The 23,374-nt window shown below is 35.7% G+C and overlaps 1 protein-coding gene and 1 long non-coding RNA gene across 5 annotated transcripts in view; both read right to left on the bottom strand.

Annotated features, from left to right (window-relative positions):
* Positions 1-23,374, bottom strand: part of LOC112043347 (uncharacterized) — a 97,444-nt gene that overhangs the window by 29,287 nt on the left and 44,783 nt on the right. For all 4 annotated transcript variants that reach the window (XM_024078727.2, XM_052881261.1, XM_024078722.2 and 1 more), the window contains exons 3-4: positions 15,553-15,665; positions 7,262-7,379 (exon numbers count right to left, since the gene is read on the bottom strand). In XM_024078727.2, the coding sequence (XP_023934495.2) occupies positions 7,262-7,379; positions 15,553-15,665 (231 nt within the window). The remainder of the gene's footprint in view (positions 1-7,261; positions 7,380-15,552; positions 15,666-23,374) is intronic.
* LOC128198060 (uncharacterized) lies at positions 4,710-6,858 on the bottom strand. Its single transcript, XR_008250798.1, has 2 exons — positions 6,032-6,858; positions 4,710-5,128 (listed from the first exon to the last, which is right to left on the bottom strand). It is a non-coding gene; the product is annotated as an uncharacterized LOC128198060 (long non-coding RNA).

Genomic DNA, 23,374 nt, shown 5'->3' with positions numbered 1-23,374 from the left:
CGGTTAATGCAGTCTATACAGTAAGTTTATGTCGCTGGTGGTCCACCCATCATTGGTTTACTTTTCAGCAAAAACTTTCGTTGCACATAGGACAAGTGCATGACCAACATATTATGCGCCAAGGGTCAACGCACGCGTTAACGGCAGCGACGACAGCGGCGGTCGTTGCGGCGGTTCAAGAGCGCGCAGTACCTACTTCATACTCGTACCTACTGCCGTCATCGACAGAATTAAACTGATTCATGCTGCGCTTGACGTGGACATCGAGGACACTAATTACGACATTATACTAAGGCTTGTTACACACGAAATACAACTACACCACAACGATTCTTTATCTTTGTGTATTGACAACCATAGGCTTATAAAGCGGGTGGGCCGGGTGGGCCGGGCCCACCCTACAATGGTCCAGGGCCTACCCTAGAAAGTATCCTAGGGTGGGCCCTAGGATACTTCCTACCCCAGTAGGGCTACCTATTGGAAATTCTATGATGGACGCCGAAATACTAATAGTTTTACACAAAATATAATTATAAATATCAAAATAACCATTACAACTTATAATAAAGAAAACCTATAATAAAGATTTTGAAAAATAATATATTATAAGACAATTTCTGATACCTACCATAGACAAAAAGAAAAAATTATAAATTAAGTCGAGTCATTTCAGAGGTTTGCGTCCACAAATATTGTTAACGAAATTATATTGAGTGTCGACTCTGTTTATTGATATGTAGGCCCACCCCAGGAAACAATCCTAGATACGCCCATGTTGACAACACTACGAAAAACGACGTGACAATAAGTGCTTACTTATTTGTATGAATAAATTGTTGAAAATAAATAGTAGGTGCATCATTTCACATAAATCACCATTATTAACAAATTTAAACGAGAGATATCTACGTGTATAGTCTAGTGCTAGTCTATACCATGTCGTAACCACAATACAACCACTAAGAAACTGCTGCATAGCAAACGCAACATTGCATAAAACTCAAGAACACATTCAAGAAGACTCAGACTTTAGCTACCTACAAGATTAAGACCACAGAATTGATAATAGTACAAAAGTCGAAACTACTAACAACAACACAATCACGTCATAGTTTTGTAGTTAAAAAAACCTGCAGCGAAACCATACGTTTACCTACTTAAGACAATTTTTGTCGCAATGATAGTGCGTGTGTATTTGCCCTTACACAGACATTTATGGTCATACTATCGGACGCTCGTGACTTTGTCCGCGTGGGCTTACTAATTGTGTCCAGAGAGAAAGCAATTAAATATTGAGTTTGACTACTTTCTACAGCCAACAATCTAACTACGATTGGTAATCCGCCAAAGTTCATTGACATCCACTTTAGTATGCTCAGTAATCGAATTAAGAGAAGCTAGAAAAAAAAGCTAAGAGAGTAAATATGTACAATATTTCTCTCTCTTGTCTCAATAAAAGAAGAATATAATTAGGCACGTTTTAAATGCTTATTAATTTTATAACAATTTTATAACAATATAACAATTATATACAGCATGTCTACAATTTGTTTTACTGCCAAGACTTTATGCGCAAATCGCTAAAATGCCCGTCTTATTACTATGTATAAAGCTGACATAACATCAGAACGAATTTCAAGTGGAAGTCACCTGCCTGTTTATAATATACTCGTTATATTTAAACAATGATCTAATCGACTCTTCCTAAAGTAGAAGCACGAATTAAATACCTGTCTGACTATAAAGCGACATTATAATATAATTGTACATTTTGTTTATTTTAAACTGCTATTAGCCCCGTTAATTAGTTGTTGTTTACACCATAAATTTTACTTTTGTTGACAATTATATTTTTTGATATTTTTTGATTAGACTGGGAAAAAAATATTTGTTAGTTTAAGGGGTGGGAACTTCAGGTTTGGGTAGTTATTATTAACATAAAATTCCAGGCGCTGCTCTTAACTGCAATAAAGTGCTACAGCACTAAGTAAACTTAAATAACAATAAGAAAAACAATACATTCTTGTTTTTGTTTACTAATATTTCAAACAAACGATCTTGTTAGCGTTGATAAATCAGTCACGGAATTCCTTTATCTTTTATCTCAATCTCCATCTTCAACATAGTCTTAATTTATATTAAAAAACCGGCTAAGTCCGAATCAAAATAACGAGAATGGTGTTCCGCGAACATCATAATGTAATATTCCCCATTCCCAAGATACACAAAATTTACTTCTAAAATATTATTTAGGTCTACTACGTGCGCTACGACATATCTCGTTAAGGCAAAAAAAAACATTCAACCAATGGCGGCCGACCCGGTAAAATCACTCTCTTCTTGGTATCGCAACGAAAGAGAGAGCGATATTTCCAGTTCGGCGCTATTGGTCGACAATATGTCATTTTGGCTTAACGAGATTATGTCGTGACGCACATCGACATCCTACATATCGCACTTAAAAGAGAAGATAGACTCCCGCGACTACGTGTAATTCGATTTTAAAGATAACTATTTTCCTGCATCAAACTCTATAAACAGAAGAGAATATAAATAGCGTAGGTAATAGGTAGGTAGTCTATAAAATTACTCACTTTCAACTGTATAAGTAGAGTAACACTTTATGAATAGTGTTGGACGTAGAAGAAAAGTTATAGTTTGTTTTAAAAATCGCATAACATGAACTCGCAGGAGTGTTTTCACGTACGCGTCCACGGATCCGTAAGTATGTATCCGTACGTATGCATATTACGTATTGGACGCATCGCATTAAACGGATTTTAGTATTTTTGTATAGATAATAATACATCCGCATCGTACGGATCGCATCGATGGATTTTATCTATCGTAAAATTATTAAAAATACGTATGATGCGATGCGTCGGATAGGCACGATGCGGATATGTGGACGCCTACCATTACGTGGGAGTCTTTTTTTTAAGTGCGATATGATTTCTAAATGATGCTTTAGAAGTAACTTTTGGGTATCTCAGGTACCCAAAAGTTCAGGTTCTTGCACATAGACTAACGTAGAGAACAATGTGAACCTATGGCCTTGTTCTAATATTATGTATGCTGTGCATATAACGTTGAGTTTTTTTATCTTTATACGGAACCATAAAACGGTAAAAGATAATTTCATGAATGTAATATGTATAGGTACATATTTAGGTTGTATAGACGGAGAGCCAGCGACAGCCAGACCCTTGTCATTTTATAAAAGCTGAAAGTTTGTCAGCTCATGCTCCTACTACAGATGATCGGGGTGGCTTTGTTAGATAGCAGGTTTCAAAGATCCAGACCCTCAACCGCCTAAGTATACAGTTTAATTTTTTAAATATTTTTATCGGCATAATAGGAGAAATGATATCCCCATTCGCCAGACACTTGGCTTCATGGCAACCCTTCGCTAGAGACCATTGAAGTTTCAAACCTTGCTACCTCCCAAAGAAAAAACCTAAACCTTTAGAAATTGGTTAACTTACTACTTATGGTATTAACATGAGCTGACAAAGTTTCAGCTTTTATAAAATGACGAAGGTTACGGGCTCTTACCCTGGAATTCATAGTCGTGAAGTGAACAATCCCCCACAAACCAATATTCAGTATTCACCCAGGGGCTGACTATTGAATCATCCTTCATTGCATTTCATAAACAAACTACTGGAAAGCCCCTAGGTGACTGGAGTTTCAAGCAAATGTTGTCTATGATTTTACATTAGATCTTTGAAAATTCTGTGACACAACCACAGAGAGACGTATTTTGTTAATTCTTTGACATTTTACAAAATAATTGAGTTTCTAATATTTTCATTTACTTTTTGTTTTTATTATCGTAGTAAAATTTAATTCGTTCAAGAGTACAATAGATCAATTTTATCAAAAAGTTTCTTTCTCACAAGAAGGAGTTGTTAGAAAAATATTGAAGTTATGTGGACGAACATGATCATATACAATATTATCAGCCGATGAACGTCCACTGCTGGACATAGCCGTCTTGCATGGACTTTCAAACACAAGGGTCTCGAGCCGCCAGCGTCCAGCGGCTCCCTGCAACCCGCTTGATGCCCTCGGTCCTCCTAGTGGGGGTTCGACCAACACTGCGATTTCATCGGCTCTTCGAACTATGTGGCCTGCCCATTGCCACTTCAGCTTCACGACTCGCTGTGCTACCTATGTCAGTGACTTTGGTTTGTCTGCGGATCTCCTCATTTGTGATACGATCACGCAGAGAAATCCCAAGCATACTATTTACTATATAAGTAGTTTGATATTTCATAGTTTTTTGTAATGTGGAATCCTACTTGAAATAAAAAAATTATTGTAAGAGGAAATTTGTTTATTTTACTCAAAACCACCTATAATTACCTGAAATAATTACAAGTAGGTACTATTATGCTGTATTTTCTTACAATTTATAGTAAGTGCAGTAAATAAATATAAGTGTAGCTTATCCTTAGGAATAGTGGTAAAATTGCATTTCACAAAGCTTTAGATCACATAATATTATATATTTAGGAGGTAGGCTTGGGCCGGTAATGGGCTGATAATAATGAACCACACAGTACTTATTGCAATTCTAAAATCAAACCTATATCCTTTTGATACAAAGTTTAATTAATAACAACAATAAATACATAATTTACATATAACTTATTGTTATTATTGTATATTTTTATAGGGCCAGACTTAAATGAAAAATGCAGAAGTAAACATTTAATAATTATCTTTATTAAAGATGTGAATCAATAAATTTCATTCAATTAAGATTTGTATACATTTTCTATTGTTATGGACTTCAGAGTGAGTGACCACCTTACAACATACTGCACTCACTCCTACTACCTCGATATTAAATGCTGCTGATTTTTCAAGGTATGTGGGTCTTCCAATTACTGTGATCTGAAAACTCAGATTTTCAAGGACCAAAGTATTCTCAGTATTCTTGGTAAAACAGTATTCTCAGAGCTCATCACTGCTATTCCCTGCCATGATAGCCGGTTTCTTTAAATCTGTGCATAGGGTCCTCCGGGGTTGTTTATATGTATACCTATGCGTGCCATCAATACAGCTTGACTTGTGGCATTTCTGTTATTTCATAGAATGCTTGATGGACTGCAAATACAGTCTGAAAATAAACATTATGTTAGTTACATTTATGTAGGTTATATATTTCCTAAATCAAAACTAGATAGGTATATTACAAACAAACTAATTTTTTTTTTTTTTTTTTTAAAAAGAATATTTGCCATATTTTTTTATAATATGACCAATATTCCCATTCCCCTCCAACTAGTCGGAAAAGACTGTGCTAGGAGTGGGTACGACAATAGACCAACGGGGTGAGGATCGAACTACCACCCCTCGGTGATGAGTCCAACCGCTCTTACCGTTGAGCTATTGAGGCTTCTTCTTCTGGCCCAATGTGAATTGGCAGACTTCACACATGTAGAGACAATGTTTTTCCTTCAACGTATGAGACATGTGATATACATTTAAATTCATAAAATGCACATAACTGAAATGATTTGGAGGTGCATGTTTCAGACAGCATTTGAACCTACACCCTCCGAATAGAAGGCAGAGGTCATATCAACTGGGCTATATGGATTTTGACCTACTCCTAATTTATCTATACTAATATTATAAACAGGAAAAATTTGTTTGTTTGTTTTGTATAGGATCTGGAACTACTGAACTGATTTGAAAGATTCTATCACTGTTGGGAACCTACACCCTCATAATCAAAGGCAGAGGTCATACCCACTGGGCTAATTGGTTTTATATCTACTCCTAATTTATCTTTACTAATAATAGAAACAGAAAAGATTTGTTTGTTTGTATGTATGTAGGCTCTGGAACTACTGAACCAATTTAAAAAATTCTTTCACTGTTGGGAAGCTACACTATCCGCGAGCTCTATAGGCTATATTTTATCCCCGCATTCTTACGGAAATGGGAACCACACAGGGTGAAACCGCGCGGCGTCTTCATGAACAAAAAATTATTGATAATGAACAGAGGTACGTACCTGGAAACATCCCGTTACATAGAATCGAAGTGCTGCTAGAATGCATAATAATAGCGGTATTGGTATTCCTCTCTTGGGTCTTCTGTGTTCATTCTTCATCAAACAGAGGCATATTATGCCTAATATGAGAATCTTTCGTACATTCCATATCGCCATAGTATTAAACTGGATTTACGCAATTGCGAATATTTATCTTGGATACTGATATAACTCGCTGTTTATACACAGTCTTAACACTTTCCAAGTCCACTTTTTAATAAATAAATCACGAATAACAACAAAAAAAGTACCAGGGGACGGTTTGGCTGACAGTTATCGGTAATTCAGCAGTCAGCCGCCAGCTCCTGTCAAATGAGGGGTTTCTTTTGTCTATGAAACGCGTAGGGGTTGAATTCGACACATAGCGGCTGAATAATCCCCTTAGGGGCCCCCTACTACGACTATGAATTCCACCGTTAGTCTATTAGGTATTGTCTGACGTATAACGGACGTAAGCGGAAGGGAGCATGAGAAAAGCTCAATTATGTTTGCGGTTAAAAGCGCTGTCATTATTATTTGCAAGTGGACAATTATTATTTTATTACATTTACTTAGTCATTGGGATTCCGGAGACGGATTTATTCTACACAATAGAATGACTTAATATATTACTCGTATAATAACAACGTGTTGTTAATAGCATGCACTTAAAGAAAATTTATTATAGTTACTGGAAAGAAGATCGTTTATTGTTTGTTAATTTTAAACTGACTACGATATGAAACTAATAACTAGTAACTACATCTGTAACTAAATATCAAACATGGACTTTGTATCCTCGGAATGTAACGAAAAAGCCTTATTTCATCATTAACAACCTATATTCGACTTACTGTTGAGAACAGATATCCTCTCAGAATGAGAGGGGTTAGACTAATAGTCCACCACACTGGCCCAATGCTGATTGGCAGACTTCACACACGTAGAGTATTAACGATGTTTTTTTACTTCACTGTCTGAGACTATATGTCATTAAAATGCATATATCTGAAAAGTTGGAGGTCCATTCCCCTGACCGTAACCTACGCCCTCCTAATCAAAGGCAGTAAAAACTATACTTACCTACCTATCACCAACAGATAAAACTAACGAACGATTTAACTGTTCAGTTAAATTTGTGCAGTTTAAACTGAACTGAACTTGTCTGTAGCGTGGATTAGGTGTTATAATAAATGAATAGTTAAAGCTTACTGTCTCGTCTGCCGCGAACACCGCCGCAGTTCAGCCGCAAAGACGCAGAACTCTCCAAATGTGAGGATGAGAGATTTTCGCCGCGCACACTGCCGTGCGCATACCAGCATTTCAAAAACTGTAACAAAAGCAGAACCTTTATATTATTTTAGTAGGTACTTATTTATGCATTTTAAAATAAAAAAAATTCAATTGCCAATTTCTAACGTAGGTATATTACGAAAAGTACTTATTCTAATGATTTATACCTCTTTTATTTCTTGCACGAGTTACTCTTGTTAGGTGGGTTGTTGTTGTTGTTGTTGAAATTTTGTAACTTAAACGGCTTGAATTAAAACATCACTGGCACCGCCTTCAAACTGATCAGAAGGTAGCACATAGGTAAGATGTTATTCTTTGCTTTTTAGTTTAGGTTAATTTTCGAGTTGGAAGTCGGTTGAATTTTTTTTATTAAAATTTTTTAATGAAATTAATTTAAAATATAATTTAATTTAAAATAATTTAAAATATATTATAAAATATAAAGGAGAGTACACAACTTACGTAAAATCAGCCCACACACTACCTTTACGCAGTTTACTGCTTTTTTATACATATTGTACTATTCGTCCACATTTAGACGAATAATCATAAGACGCAAATTAATGGTAAAAATAACTAAATATAAAGTTATACGTAGAATATCGGAGGTTTTTAAGTGATAATAAAATTAACGCGCTATAAATGTTTTATTTATATTCGTGTATATCATTTGAGTCATCTCGGAATTCGATATTCCGTTTCCTTTATGTAAATCAATCGAGTTTCGAGTATTTTTAATAGTTTACTGACAACAGTCCGCGCTTATACTCTCAATGGTGAGGAAGTCACTTCTTGGAACACAATGTGTCATGAAGTCCTCAAAGTACCGAGCGATTAAGGCGGAAATCCCTTAACCCAGCATCACGAATAATATATACTGTACATTCTTAGGTATATTTGTATAACGAGCACTCTATGATAGCGAATTTACCACCAGACAATAGAAGAAAAGACTCTTTTTTGCATATCAATATTTTGCCTAACTGCTGTTGGTACTCCCCATTTTGGAACTGAAACCCCAAAAAAATTGTAAATATGTCACCATAAAATTGTAAATACCGTGAACTTATAATCTATCTCGCGAGATTGTGAACTGTCGATGGATTTTGAACTCTTTACATAGTCCTGAAAACTGGAACTTAAATGGCTCAGAAACCATTGGTAAAAGTTAGGTTAGGTATTTTTTTATTTATAAACGTACGAATAAAAAAATAAAGAATATTCTTACGTTCTACTGAATTAAACACGTTAAATTGTTTAGGTTCACAAACTATCGACAGTTTACAATCTCGCGAGGTAGATTACAAACTAACGTTATTTACTTTTTTACAGTGACATATATAAGAGAAAGCCTTGTAGTGGACCAAAATAGGCTGATAGTGATGAATTTAAGAGTGAAAGTGATTTTTTTTAAACACGAGTCTGTTAGTATAGTCACCAAAATGCGGTCGGTAGATATGGTATCTGTACTTTACAAACCACACCTGTATCTATAAAACCACATTCAATACAATAAATTGCCTTATTACGAATAAACTAGCTATCGAAATGGATATACCAGAGGGATCCACGGAAAAAGTCCCTTCCTTTATGATGAGACCTATAACTTAATATGACAAGGATATCAAAAGTTCAAAGCTCGTGTTAACAAGTTACAATTAGGAACACAATACTCGGTATGAAAATTATATTGTTACACAGCGAATAAGCATTGTACAATAAACAAAGGCAATCAAGACTCGACTGATTAACATGCGTGTAGTAAATAATAGTGAGTAAATACATAATATAATAACAACAATAGTGAGTAGTACGATGAATCTTAATAGTGACGTTCTAGAGACACTACATAGCTTCATTATGCAATCGATATTTTTATATATGACTCCAGTGTATTTGTTTCCGCGTAAATGCTTATTAAGAACGCATTACCTAGGTACATTAAAATGATTTAATAGAATCGCAAAAAACTAAGGAACAAGGTAGCGAAAGAATACTTTTGTAATAAATGACTAGCGGACGCCCGCGACTTCGTCCACCCTTAAACGTATTGGGCCATTAAAATATAGAAGATGACAATATTATAACAATGAAACAATATGACTATTATAATGAGATGTTAGTACTCGTAATTAAAAAAAGAATATCCTATTTTGTACTAATGTTATACTTATAATTTCCTCGTAATCGAAATACATAGTATATTAAATTTAAATGTATAATAAATAAAATAATTATAACAAATACACACCATCTAATTGTTCACCCAGAGGCAAGGTACCCAATACACTAGCGCTATTACCCCTCTGGATAAGCAAGGCTTAAACTTTGGGCCAAATAAGCGCCAGCTCTTAGGTCACCTGAAGCATGGACCAATTTGTCAGATATAGCATTGAAAAATTTTTTAGTGTCTGTTGACCATGGGCGTAAAGTCTCAAAGGCAAGCGCCGCAAATACATAGTCATAATACATACTAATAAATAATTAATCTTCTGGAAATCTACAACGCGTAAATAATATTGAAGTTATCTTAGTCCTCACACGAGAGTTTTCGAGAGAAAAGCGTTCAAATACTTATTTATAGAATGAATTTAAATGAAGGTCTATTTCCAACGCCCAAAATTGATAATGCAAAACCGCTCAAAAAAAGCGTCATGTTTTAAAAACGCTGTCGTGTGAACATATACTTGGGAATGCATTTGTTCTATTTGAACGCTTTTTTAACGTCGGTTAAAAAAACTCTTGTGCGAATGAGGGCTTAGTTTTGATTTTACGTAAAAATCGCTAAGTGACGCTATACGTCGCCAGTCGTTATTTGCTAAATTGACACTTAACATATTAATGTTACCGGACGCGCCTGCAAAAAGACCGGTTACTACATATTAATATTAATAAAAACAAAATTACAATAGCAGATATATTGTGCTCGAATAAATTAAGATAATCTAATAGATAACACCTATTGAATCAGTTTCCTAATGCAACTTGAACTTTGAAATTCAAATACCATATTATGCTAAAACATACAACTGTTTGATATAAAGGTAAATATAATATTACATAATTACTGTGGTTTACTTCTTCACGATCGAACCACAAAGTCGATAAAACTATTTAGGTATGATATTATCAAGTAACACCTACTTCGAATAAAATGTCATTTATATTAATATGCAAACAAAAAAGTATGAAAGATCGTTCTTTAAAATATCGATAATAAGGGATGAAGTCGCGGGCGTTTATTAGTTTCATAAAAATAATCTTACTTAGTAGTAGACTACTTCTTTCTATTTATCACAACCCCTATTTCACCCCCTTCTATTTATATTTTTGCATGTTTTATAGATAACTAATAAATACTCCACTAATAATCATTTCATTAAAAATACAACTCAAAACATGAACGATTTAAATTAAAAAACCTTCAACCCCATAGTGGTCGAATTTCTAAAAATTTTTAATTACATTATTTTTAGTATTCTTACGGCCAGACAGACAAACAGAAAAAATATACATTCGGCTTCAGTGTCGATTACATAATGTCATCTAACAAAAGTTTTATTATAAGTATAAAGTTTACACGTATAGGCGAAACTTTTCAAAAGAGACTAGGATACGGGAGGTCCACTTATACCTAAATAGGTATCGAAGTGAGCAATAGATGAGATCATTTCAAAGCACCTCGTAGCACCTGGTGCTAACGCTGACGCGGACACACACGCAAACAACAGAATCACCGCTTATTCAGTTAATGAAACACTTGCAAACGCTTTTATTACACGCAAATGGAGTTTCGCACACAATTGGTAACTTACGGTAGAAACCACTTGAGCAAATTACAGAGATCGTCGTGCAAACAAGAAAAATAAATTTATGTTTACATTACAAAATCACTTGTTTACATTACGTGATAGGAAAGCGATGAAAGAATAACCTACTCCCACTCCTAAGATGAAACTTAAGGCATTGGTTGCTATTGCAGAAAGTAGAACATAATACCATAACCATATTGAATGTGGCAAAAATTCCATCCACGGAGATCTAGCCGGACTCAAATCCGAGAATTCGAAATCCCCTTTGGATTATTCCCATACCCACAGAACAAATTTAACGATCAAGCTAATACACGAGCATATCTTACGCTCCAAGTTTGAGGAACTCTAGCAGTGAGTGGAGTGATGAGGAGCGGTTCAACCCTACTCCTAGCACAGGCTTTAGCAATACTGTTCATGACATAGAAGTAGAGGACTTATTTGCAAACTAATCTAGTTGGTCGTATCCTAAACAAAATGAAGTTATAAACTTATATACTTGAATGATAAAGTTAAACTTGAAGTTATGGTTGTTGAAGATCGTACATCAAGACTAAAAAAGTTCACATCCGGGTTGAAATAAACCTTTTACAACTAAACTATTAAGCCAAATCACAGCCCAATTCAACAACGAGCAGACGCAAAAGGAGTGTAGACTATTCACATCACCATAAAATAATCGTAATGAGTATTAATAGGCATATAAAGCGTGAGTGATCGCCGTGATTTATGGGGCTTAAATTAACAATGGGGCGTAACCCCATGCGGCCCATAAATTGTTTTATATGACGTGCATATTGGTCGGCCACTTTGTGATAACATCAACCGATTGTAGTGAAGTTATTGAGAACAATTCGCTAGCATTCAATGCAATGAATGGCAATGACACTGTGAATGATTTAATAAAACTTGATTCCTTTTAGTATCACTCACTCGTATTTCTTTTTATAACTAAAACTACCTTGCTAGTTCTTCTTCAATGTATAAATCTATATTCACCTTTATAATAATAGATAAGTAGGTAAACATAGTACAACAAAAATTAGGGTATACTCATAAATGATAACAATAAGAAGTTACGATAACTACTTACTGTATACAAAACCAAAAAAAACAACCGTTAAAAATGAAAATCAGCCAAATCTTCATTCATACAAACTTTTTCGTATGTAAGTAATGATTGATGATATATATTTTTTGTATGTTTTTCTTCCTCATACTTCTTAGTCATTAAATAATGGCGACTACTCATATATTTACGTTTCTGTGTCAGCAGTTGCTCGCAAACTCATTAATCATTATCTCAATAATTGTTTTAAACTAGAATTGCCTATGACTAAAAACTAGGTAAGTATAGATAAGGATCAATACTTGTAGTTCTTGAAGGTTCATGTCTACATATGGCCTTATACGTCCAACTAATAGAAATGTTTTATTACTAATCGATACTTGTGATTTGTAGTTTTTGAACCTACAAATAGCGGGATATTTTTTTCCATTTCAATGAATATTATTACATTCATCATATCAGCCGATGGACGTCCACTGCAGGACATAGGCCTTTTGTAGGGACTTCCAAACATCACGATACTGAGCCATCTGCATCCAGCGAATCCCTGCGACTCGCTTGATGTCGTCAGTCCACCTGGTGGGGGGTCGGCCAACACTGCGCTTACTAGTGCGGGGTCGCCATTCCAGCACTTTGGGACCCCAACGTCCATCGGCTCTTCGAACTATGTGCCCCGCCCATTGCCACTTCAGCTTCGCAACTCGTTGAGCTATGTCTGTGACTTTGGTTCTTCTGCGGATCTCCTCATTTCTGATTCGATCACGCAGAGATACTCCTAACATAGCTCGTTCCATCGCCCGCTGTGTGACTCTGAGCCTTCTTATCAGGCCCATAGTTAGCGACCAAGTCTCGGAACCATAGGTCATCACTGGCAACACGCACTGTTCGAAGACTTTTGTCTTCAGGCACTGAGGAATTTTGGACGAAAAGATGTCGCGAAGTTTCCCGAATGCAGCCCAGCCGAGTTGGATTCGACGGTTCACCTCTTTCTCGAAATTGGACCTACCTAACTGGATCATATGTCCTAGGTATATGTATTCGTCTACAATTTCGAGTGCAGCGTTCTCAACTATAACTGGGTGGAGCGATACATGAGCATTACACATTATTTTTGTTTTGCCCATGTTCATTTTCAGGCCCACCTGTTGAGAAACGCTGCTGAGGTCATTGAGCATGGTACTAAGGTCATCCAGAGTCTGTGCCATGATGACTACATCATCCGCGAACCGCAGTTGAGTGATGTACTCGCCATTGATGTTAATGCCATTATTACATTATGAGTATTAATCAGTAATGGATAATTAGATGAGCACAAGGTGAAGGTCAATACGTCGATGAAATGTGAGATGAACCACACGAACTGGCTAAAAGTCAAAATCAAATCACATTAGACAAATCTTTACGAATGAATCTAACAATAGACGTTTAACACTTAAAGCAATGGTGAAGATTAACCAATAAAATATAATTTAACCAAATTAAAGTTACCTTAGCAGACTTTAGAGAGAATCTAACTATTATTATAAATTCGAAAGTTTGGATAGATAATATACTATTGGATGTTGTTCAACCACATACGAATCTGTACGGATCTAGATGAAATTCGGTATAAAGACAAATTATAGACTGGAATAGAACACATTGCATTTTTTATTTCAATCTATACTAGTATTATGAAGCTGAAGAGGTTGTTTATTTGTTTGTTTTTGCTGAACGCGCTAATCTCAGGAACTGCAGGACCGATTTAAAAATACTTTCAGCATTAGATAGTCCATTTATCGAAAAAAGCTATAGTCTATATTTTATCCCCGTATTCCTACGAGAACGAGGAAGAGGGGGAGGAGGAGGAGAAAGAGTTACTACACGGGTGAAACCGCGCGGCGTCTACTAGTATTATTATAAAACCGCAAAGTCACAGTAAAAATGAGTTAGAAAATTTTGAATAATACTTTGAAAAAGTGGAAGAAAGTTTTGAATAAAGAAGAAGAAGAACTAAAGAAACCCTGGAATCATCTTTATCACACATCACACCTGCAATTATAATTTTACATTGTGATTTAATAATATTGGTATCTAAAATAAACTAATCTGATTATAGCGCTGATTCAGCAATGACGCCCTTCCTTTATCAGATAGCGATCGGTGACCAATCGGGCCACTGGAAGTTATTAAGGTTAAAAGTTGCGAGAATTAAGATGAGTAAACAGTTCAACTCTGCGAATATGCAATTGTTGACGTTAATAAGCTAACGAGTTTAAAATTGGCACACGTGTGAGTGATGAATGAGGTAGAGGCACAGTTATGAGACACGACTAAAATGATTTTGCAGAATTTTGTATAGTTTCATCATTATCATCATCGTCAGCCGGTGGACGTCCATGGTTGGACATAGGACTTTTCAACACCCATGTCATAAGCTGAATGCATTCCGCGACTCCCTGTTACATGTTTGATGTCATCAGTCGACCAAGACTGCTCTTCCCGTTGCTGGGTCGACATTCCAGTACCTCTGACCCTCAGTTTATCAGCTCTTCGACATATATACCTCGCCCATTGCTACTTCAGCTTCATTGCGAATGAAATTGGTAACATACGGAACAAACCCGCATTTTTTTTTTCATGGCATCTCTTGTATAAAGTCAGGTTGTCGAGATCTACAAATAAGCCTCTGTCGCAGTTTTATGTTTTAGAGAGTACACTGTAGTAATAACTTTTTATGTTATCGATGACGTCAAAGAAAGATAAACACTACACTATCGATTATTTATCTGTGAGCAATCGAAAAGTACCCTGGATTCAAATATTGTGCAGATAATAATCATGTAGTAACAATAAAGCCGTTGTTTGCACAGACCTAATCAAGTAGCCAGGATAATACATCAACAGCATACTCTTTAGTATGGCCTTATCGATTTTCAGATACTTTACTATAGGTACGATCTGTTACATGTACGTAATTGTCGGTATTGAAATGACGATAATCCAGAAAAGCCGAAAAGAAAAAGCATCAAAATACTTAGTCCTTGCTCATGATATTACCGCCATGTGGAATGTCGAGTCAACCATAATGATAATAGTCAATTGCAACAAATCTATATAAATCACTATTGCGAAGCCAAAGCTTCTTCCGAAAATACAATTTTAACTTAGGGTTCAGTTACACTGCAGTCGTCGGTAGCAGTTGTCTTTGTGGTTGGCAACGTGCTGCTAGTGTAAATGAACCCTTAGTCTACTTAACCGCATGGAGCTGCGTGGTAGGTCTAAGCTCATTATCCCCTCTTGTATAAGGAGGCCTGGCCCTGTAGTGAAGAGCCAAAGATGACACTCACCCTGAGTTTTAGTTGGATACAGCTCGATATCGTTGAAGAGGCCCTGCACGCGGTGGGCGGGCGCCGGCTCGTCGGGCGGGCCGATGCGGCACTCCCAAGCGTGCGCCACCTCCCTGGAAACAACAACCTTATCAGCATACGAATGGTTTTTAATCACATCCTCATTTACCGTGATTATTTCAAGTCAACGTCAAAATTATTTTATTCAGAGTTCTTTGTGCAATGGGAGTTAATTTTACATTATTCTACTTTCTGGATTTATTATGTAATGAGACTTGGTCGCTAATTATGGGCCTCGTGAGAAGGCTCAGAGGCACACAGATATGCTTGGAGTATCTCTGTGTGATCAGATCAAACACGAGAACCGACATAGCTCGACGTGTCGCGAACACACACACTCCCGAGACGATGGACGTTGGGGTCCCAATGTGCAAGCACAGTTGCTCAACTAGGGGTGCTGATGACATTAGGAGGATAACAGGGAGCCGCTGGGTGATTGCGGCTCCAGACCGTGGTATTTGGGAGTCCTTACAAGAGGCCTATGCCCAGCAGTGGGCGTCCATCGTCTGATGATTATGATGATCTAGAGAATTGCAGAGCTAATGTATCAATAAACTGAACCTATAGTTGAGAGATAGGACAAGCAATAGATTAGTGTCGCAAGAAGTCACTGAAGTCGAGAAAATCATTAGATTATTTGAAAATTTACATTTAATTTGTATTAAGAGATTTCTATGTAGGTATTACCAGTTTAATTTAATCGATCTATTAATATTAGTGAATTTTTTATACGGGTATGATAATTTCAAATGATTCATCGCTGTTATTAGTTTAGGTATCTTTTCCAACAATTTGACGGTAAGATTTTGGACGATTAATAAATATTTTGACTTGAAAATCTACGAGTCCTCTTCTTATATATTATGTATGTACTTAAATATGGTTTAATAAATTATTGTTAACATTGAATTATTGATATATTTTGACATTCTTTGCAAAACAATTACGAATAAAAACATCATCCTCTAGCTTAGCAAAGTTATAAAAAAATCCTCTAGATATATTCAACTCGGGGCATCCTCAGGATGTATGTAAGATGGTGAAAAGTTCTATTGAGAAATTGAACATTGTACTAAGTATGTCACACAACAAACAAATCCATTCAATATTTATTATGAACTTCTGCAAAGTAACGCCTAACGCCAATCTATACAAAACTCGTTTTATAATTATTGCTGTATCAGGAAAGTAAGCATTAATCGATTAGCAGTGTCAGCTTCCCGTCTAATTTACATAATACAAAATTTATATTACGTAAGCAGTATTCATAAGAAAGTCTAGACATTGTTTATAATTCCATGAGTATCATGTTTCAATTAAACAGGTAGGAATGTTATGACTGATCAGTTACTAAATGCAGACTAAGCGCAGTCTCATAGTCTAGTTCATGTTACCAAAAGCGTGCGATACTTATACGTAATAGAGTCCAAGGCAAACCATTGATAATAATAATTCATATATACATATTATATTAACACAAAGACACCGCTTATATTATTTTATACAATGATTATGTACAAATACTGTATCTATAGGTACTATAATCATTCATCTCCTATTAAAAAGTGGATGCACAATCAGCGACCAAAAAACTCAATGAGTGCCAAACACAACTTCTTGGCACTCAAATCAAGTAGTCGCATTTGTAAATTCAACCTTATACTCAATCCTTAAGGTTGTGTTTGCTCTGAATGTTGGACTAGATTTAAAGGCCTTTCAGTATATTACGCCGCGGGCAAAAATTGTGTTATATTTGAATACGATACTACAAATGTATACATTTGATATATGATTGACTCACAGTCCTTAGTCACAAAATATGTTCAATTACGAAACCGCGTTTCAAATCGAATTCTAATGATAAACTGTTCTCTAACGTCAGCCACACACGATCAAGTTTACCGTCAAGTCTACAGCACGCATAGGTATGTGAAAGTAAAAAAAAAATCAAACCATCGCTATATTCCGATATTTTTTTTCACTTATATACGTGTTGAAACTTACTGAAACTAAGGCTTGACGGTAAACTTGATCATGTGAGCTGGCGTAACACAAATATATGTAAGTATGTATAGATTTACATCGGATGTTTCGCCATTCTTTAGCCGTATCGTCATTCCTAAGCGTCAATAGATAAAATCGATAAAACGAATCAAAATCGCGATTTCTTACTTATTTATTTTGTGTCTGGTACTAAGTACTTAGGTCACGTTACGAATTAGGTTATTTTTTTTTTCAATTATTTCATGACCAATGAAGTATGAAAAATTAATAAAATGTAAATCTTTATTTTTGTGTCATTTAAGTATTGCCAAAAAATGTAACATAAATAAGTACGACATAATAATATATATACAAAAAAATGTATACATATCAGCGGTGAAGAGTTCATGCAAGCCTATTCCCGTCGGGTTACATTCAAAAATCCATGCACATTCATTGTTGTACTGTGTTTAGATATATGAGAAACCAAAGTTTGTATCACGTTATATTAAACCCTTATCTTTGGGACGGCTTGCCTTCATCTAAATTCTATCCTTCGCCACTGGTAAGTACATATATTAATTAATATTTCAATTAAACGACATCATTGAACAGGGAACGCAGAATACTTGAGATAAATGTTATCTACAAGAGCTCGTTGTTCAATCATGTAGGTGTGTCCATAAATATTATCTTTAATTTCCTGGCTCGTTCGGTTCCACACAACAAATAGTTGGGAGTCTAGTTACTGTAGGTGTCTATGACTCCGATGTGTTCCCACGAGAACCCATCAGTAGGTGTACACTAAGCATTACATGTTATGCAGACCGTACTTATATTTGAGATTAGTCTATTGCAATCATAATTTATGTCGGTCTTTGATTTATGTTCAAATTTGATTTCGCCCGTGACTCCGTTTACCTAGATTATTATTATGATGCATCACAATACATGAACTTTTTTTTTTGATCCATGATACATCTGCCTCTGATTCCGGAGGGTGTGAGTTCGAATCCGGTCCGGGGCATGTACCTCCAACTTTTCAGTTGTGTGCATTTTAAGAATTTAAATATCTCAAACGGTGAAGGAAAAAAATCGTGCGGAAACCTGCATACCAGAGAATTTTCTTAATTCTCTGTGTGTGTGAAGTCTACCAATACTCATTGGGCAGCTTGGTGGATGATTGGCTTAACCCCTCTCATTCTGAGAGGAGACTCGTGCTCAGCAGTGAGCCGAATATGGGTTAAAAATGATGATGATGACTTTTTTTTAATTATTTGAGTAGAAGTTAACCCTTGACTACATTCTCACCTGGCGATAATTGATGATGCAATCTAAGATAGAAGCGGACCAACTTGTTAGGGGGAGGATGAAATCCCCGCCCTTTTCGGTTTCTACACGACATCGTGTAGATGGACAAAGCCTCTCACCAGCCAGACCTGGACCAATCAAGAAAATCTCAATCAGCCCAGCCCGGAATCGAACCCAGGACTTCCGTCTAGTAAGTACACCGCACATAACACTGCGCCACGGAGGCCGTCAAAAATTTACTTATATGAAAAGTACAAGAAGATTTTCTTTTATAAAAGCCTTTTTAATAATCATACTTGATAGTAAGTGATGATGCAACTTGTGGTGGAAAGCGCTTGCATAGAAGATGCTTATAATCTCTTGACTTGTAGACAACTATTGAAGGAGGCGGGGAAAACAGAAATCGAATGCTTAGATTGATGGAGCATTACTCATTACTTTTAAGTATAGTATCGTTGTTCACGTTTCGGTTTCGGATAAGGGTAGCTTAGATTTAAGGTAGAGCACCAAGGTGTATATATCTAAATAGGTATCTAGGTAAATAACACATTTTATAACTTACAGTTTTATGATATAATCGCATAGAAAAAGAAGCTAAATAACTCCGCTTTTGCGAGTTTGTTGCGAGAATTGAAATTAAATCAAAAGGTCATACAAGAGTTAGTTCAGTTAAGTAAATGCCACATCCAAGTAATATCAAAGTAGAATACAGAATACAATACAAGTAAACATAACAATTACACATTACTCATATCATTAGATTTTAATAAACATTAGAATTTTAGTAGAGCTTTGATTTGACGATGCTGCTACGAATAAAATCCACACGTGCCATTTTTAAACAAAACACAACACTTACGGAACAAAATTAATAACAGATGACAGTAAATCACAATCACACCGATTTGAATCAGTTAAAAAACGTATCCCAGCCAACGCACATTTGCAACACATTATTATAACAAATCCTTTTAGAAGAGTCATAACTCGATATTAAAATGAACAGAATAATAACGAGACTGTAGTCGTGACTTATATCGGTAAATTGATAGTTTCAAGTGGATTTGTCAGTGGATGGGGAATGACGCGACTGTGACAGGGCGTTCGATCTTGACCCGCGAGATAAGAATAGGGGCTTCGCTGTGTGTTTTCTTACATTACAAATAAGTTTACGTAGTTCTTTTTTACGTTTGATGGTGCAATGATAGCGTGATGAACCGAAAGGTGTGTGAGTTTTCATCCTCCTAACAAGTTGGCCAGATTTCATCTTAGATTGTATCATCACAGGTGAGACTGTAGTCAAGGGCTGACTTGTAAAGAATTAAGCCGGATTTATATTTGTCTGACGTGTCGTGTTGTGACGCATCAGAACAGAATCGGTATCATACATTTTGTATGCGGCACATCAGAAGCTATCACGATACATAAGTATAAACGTTGCCATATAACATTTAGTCTCCCAGAAAATTAAGAAAATTGTCGCAGAAACTTTAGCACTAGACTCGCAGAGAATTAAGAAAATTCTCTGGTATGTTCCCCAGGTAGGTTTCCTCACGATGTTTTTCACCTTCACCGTTTGAGACACGTGATATTTAATTTCTTAAAATCGCAACCTACACGCACACCCTTCGGAATCGCAGGCAGACGTCATATCCACTGGGCTATCACGGCTTGAAGTTATTGTCGGCAAAATGATAGGCTCATAAGCCTTAATACCTAGTCGTATGGTCACAGAAAACATATGGTTGAGGTTGAGGTTAACGGGCGCAAAGCAACGAAAAATAGGTAATATTGTTGTAGATTGCAGATGGATGGATGAATCAACTGATATGCACTTGCAACCATAGATTATCCATTCGAGACCTATCCTACATCATTCATTGCACCAGATTACAGTTTTCGAAAATGTTATCGCTAGTGTAAAACATCAACATAGCCGACAAACTTCAAAAATATAAACATGTGCCCGTTGCTCTATTAAACGCTTGTTAATCAGCAATTTATTGGTAACCTGGATAATCTTCTAAGCTGAGAACAAAGCGAACAAGCCGTCATTGTTCGGTGATTATTAAACAACGTAAAAATGACTGATGAGGTCAGTGCGGCAGTAAATTCAATCAGGGTAGAGTCATCGCTCGGCTCCTTTATCGGGCGATCGTATGAGAGAACTCGGCAAACGGAGTTTTACGCATCAATTTATCTACGCTATTAGATCATGTTCGAATGCAAAAAGTTTAATTTGTTTAGGTTGGCCCTTACGTATTTTAAATAGATCTACTTTGTGTACGACTAGCCGACGCCCCTCGGTTTGACCCGCGTTGTTCTAGTTCCCGTGAAAATATGGGCATAAAATATAGCCTATGACAGTCACAAATAACGTGGCTTTCTAGTAGTAAAAGAATTTTCAAAATCGGTTCTGTAGATCCAGAGATAACCCCTAAAACACCATAAACTTTACTTCTTTATAATATGAGTATTAAGTATAGATAGCAAAAATATTATTAACTAGGTATACTTAGTGTAATCTAGTCAAGTTTTATGAATATTGGAATAGTAGTATATATTTTTTCCTCGTTCAAATTCTAAGTATGTTGGACCGGGAAGAGAAATGAATAATTAATCATCTTAATGTCTTAGGAAACAAATATCACATAAGTCTCAGTGTTTGCGCTACTAATGATGTACAAGGTAATAAGATAAAATGGATTATTATTTATTACAGGTATAGATAGAATAATAGTGCGTAGACTAAGGTAAAAGGGCAACTTCAATGTAGATGTACACTCGTGTGTACAAAGCTTTCACTCTGCTACAACGATAATATGATGTGGTCACTACGTGGTTTGGAAACCTTGAAAATCTGTTTTTTGTAAATTCTGCCAATGTCATTGCAGGCCATTGACCATACATTCGTGTCGTGATGATCGTGGATCAGATAAGTTGTATTTGGTCATTACCTTTGAACGCAAACTCTGTTTATTTTTATACAAGAAATACACATATGATTCCATGCTTGTACATCTACTGAGTATCTTCCAAGGTTTGTGTAAAAAATAACAAACAAAAGAAATAAAAGAAAACATTAATAATATATCAAATAAGCAAGTAACAGATGTAATTTATGATTTCTACACAATAGAAATGGATTATTTTATCAATACAATTTATGAAGTTGAAGACTACTTGTTTGCAACATCTCACATTTTTCTTATTAATTAAATACTTAATAGCGTTATCAAAACAAAAGATATATAAAAAAACTGGCATTACAGTACACAATTACGCGTAATTACGAAAGATGACATAATGATGGTAATTGTGCTACAAACGAGCGCAACAAGATAGAATCAGATTACATCATTGATCAATCGATCCGATAAAATTGAGAGTATGCCAAAATCTCCTCTTAACCAAGATATGAAGTAATCCATAGAATAAATTGGATGTATGCATTTATACCTATTCATCCTAAGAGCGTTGAAGTGGTGTAGCAACTACCAAATAATTATAATGTATAAGTATTTAGTTAGTTAGTTACTTAATACATAACTTTAAAGATAATTAAAACACTCAATCTACACAAAGTATTTAAAATCAAAAATTATTGGTAGAAACTTTCTTTATTGTATTAAATAATGATGTTGTTGATGATAATGATGATGACAATGGATATGTCACTATTTCGAGAAAATTTGTAAGTTTTTAAAAAAAATATTTCTTCTACTCTCTAACCAACAAATCGATTGAATTATTACTTCAATTGCTATAATTGTCTAGATCAATTTACCAATACGTTATAATAAATATATCATGGACTTTAAATTTACTCGTTTATTTACCGTAAATTTTTTTTAAAAGCGTAAAGATATTGTCTTGCTTTCAAAACAATCATCGTAAAATATAGACCCCGACTGTTCCATTAATTAAGCAAATTTTAGAAAAAACGTAGTGTGTATGTTAATTTCCAGAATTTTAGTACCCGAATGCACCATGGTGCGTAGGTAACCTATCTCTATGTAAATACTCCTTTATGTTGAGGATCTAAGGATCTCTTTAACATAACCTATCGCTTGTCCATTGACTCTTGAGACCATAGGATCTATAAGCGCAAACCTAATTAGAGTTTAAAATTCTTCGATACCGTTGTAATGATGAAAACCGCAAACCCAATACCAATTGTCGGGCAAGAGCAAAGACTTCGAATAGTACTACCACCGTACCACGCGTGCGACCCAGCCAGGCGAGCGTTTACAAAAATACACCATGACATCATGGTGTGCGAGAGAGACAAATGACGATTTCCCACTCGTTCACTACTATCGCATTATAAATACACTAGCGAGTGCATTTACTCCATTTGCGTTCAATTAAATAGGTTCGATCCTAGTATCGGACGCTAGTACAACTAGATGCAAAAACGGAAAGGACTAAAAATGTCTAGTATAATATCTTACATTGACTTCACAAG

The sequence above is a fragment of the Bicyclus anynana genome, chromosome 4 (genome assembly GCF_947172395.1).
Source record: "Bicyclus anynana chromosome 4, ilBicAnyn1.1, whole genome shotgun sequence".
NCBI classification, from domain to species: Eukaryota; Metazoa; Arthropoda; class Insecta; order Lepidoptera; family Nymphalidae; genus Bicyclus; species Bicyclus anynana.
The sequence above is the reverse complement of the archived record's forward strand: the minus strand, read 5'-3'. Positions and strand labels throughout refer to the sequence as shown.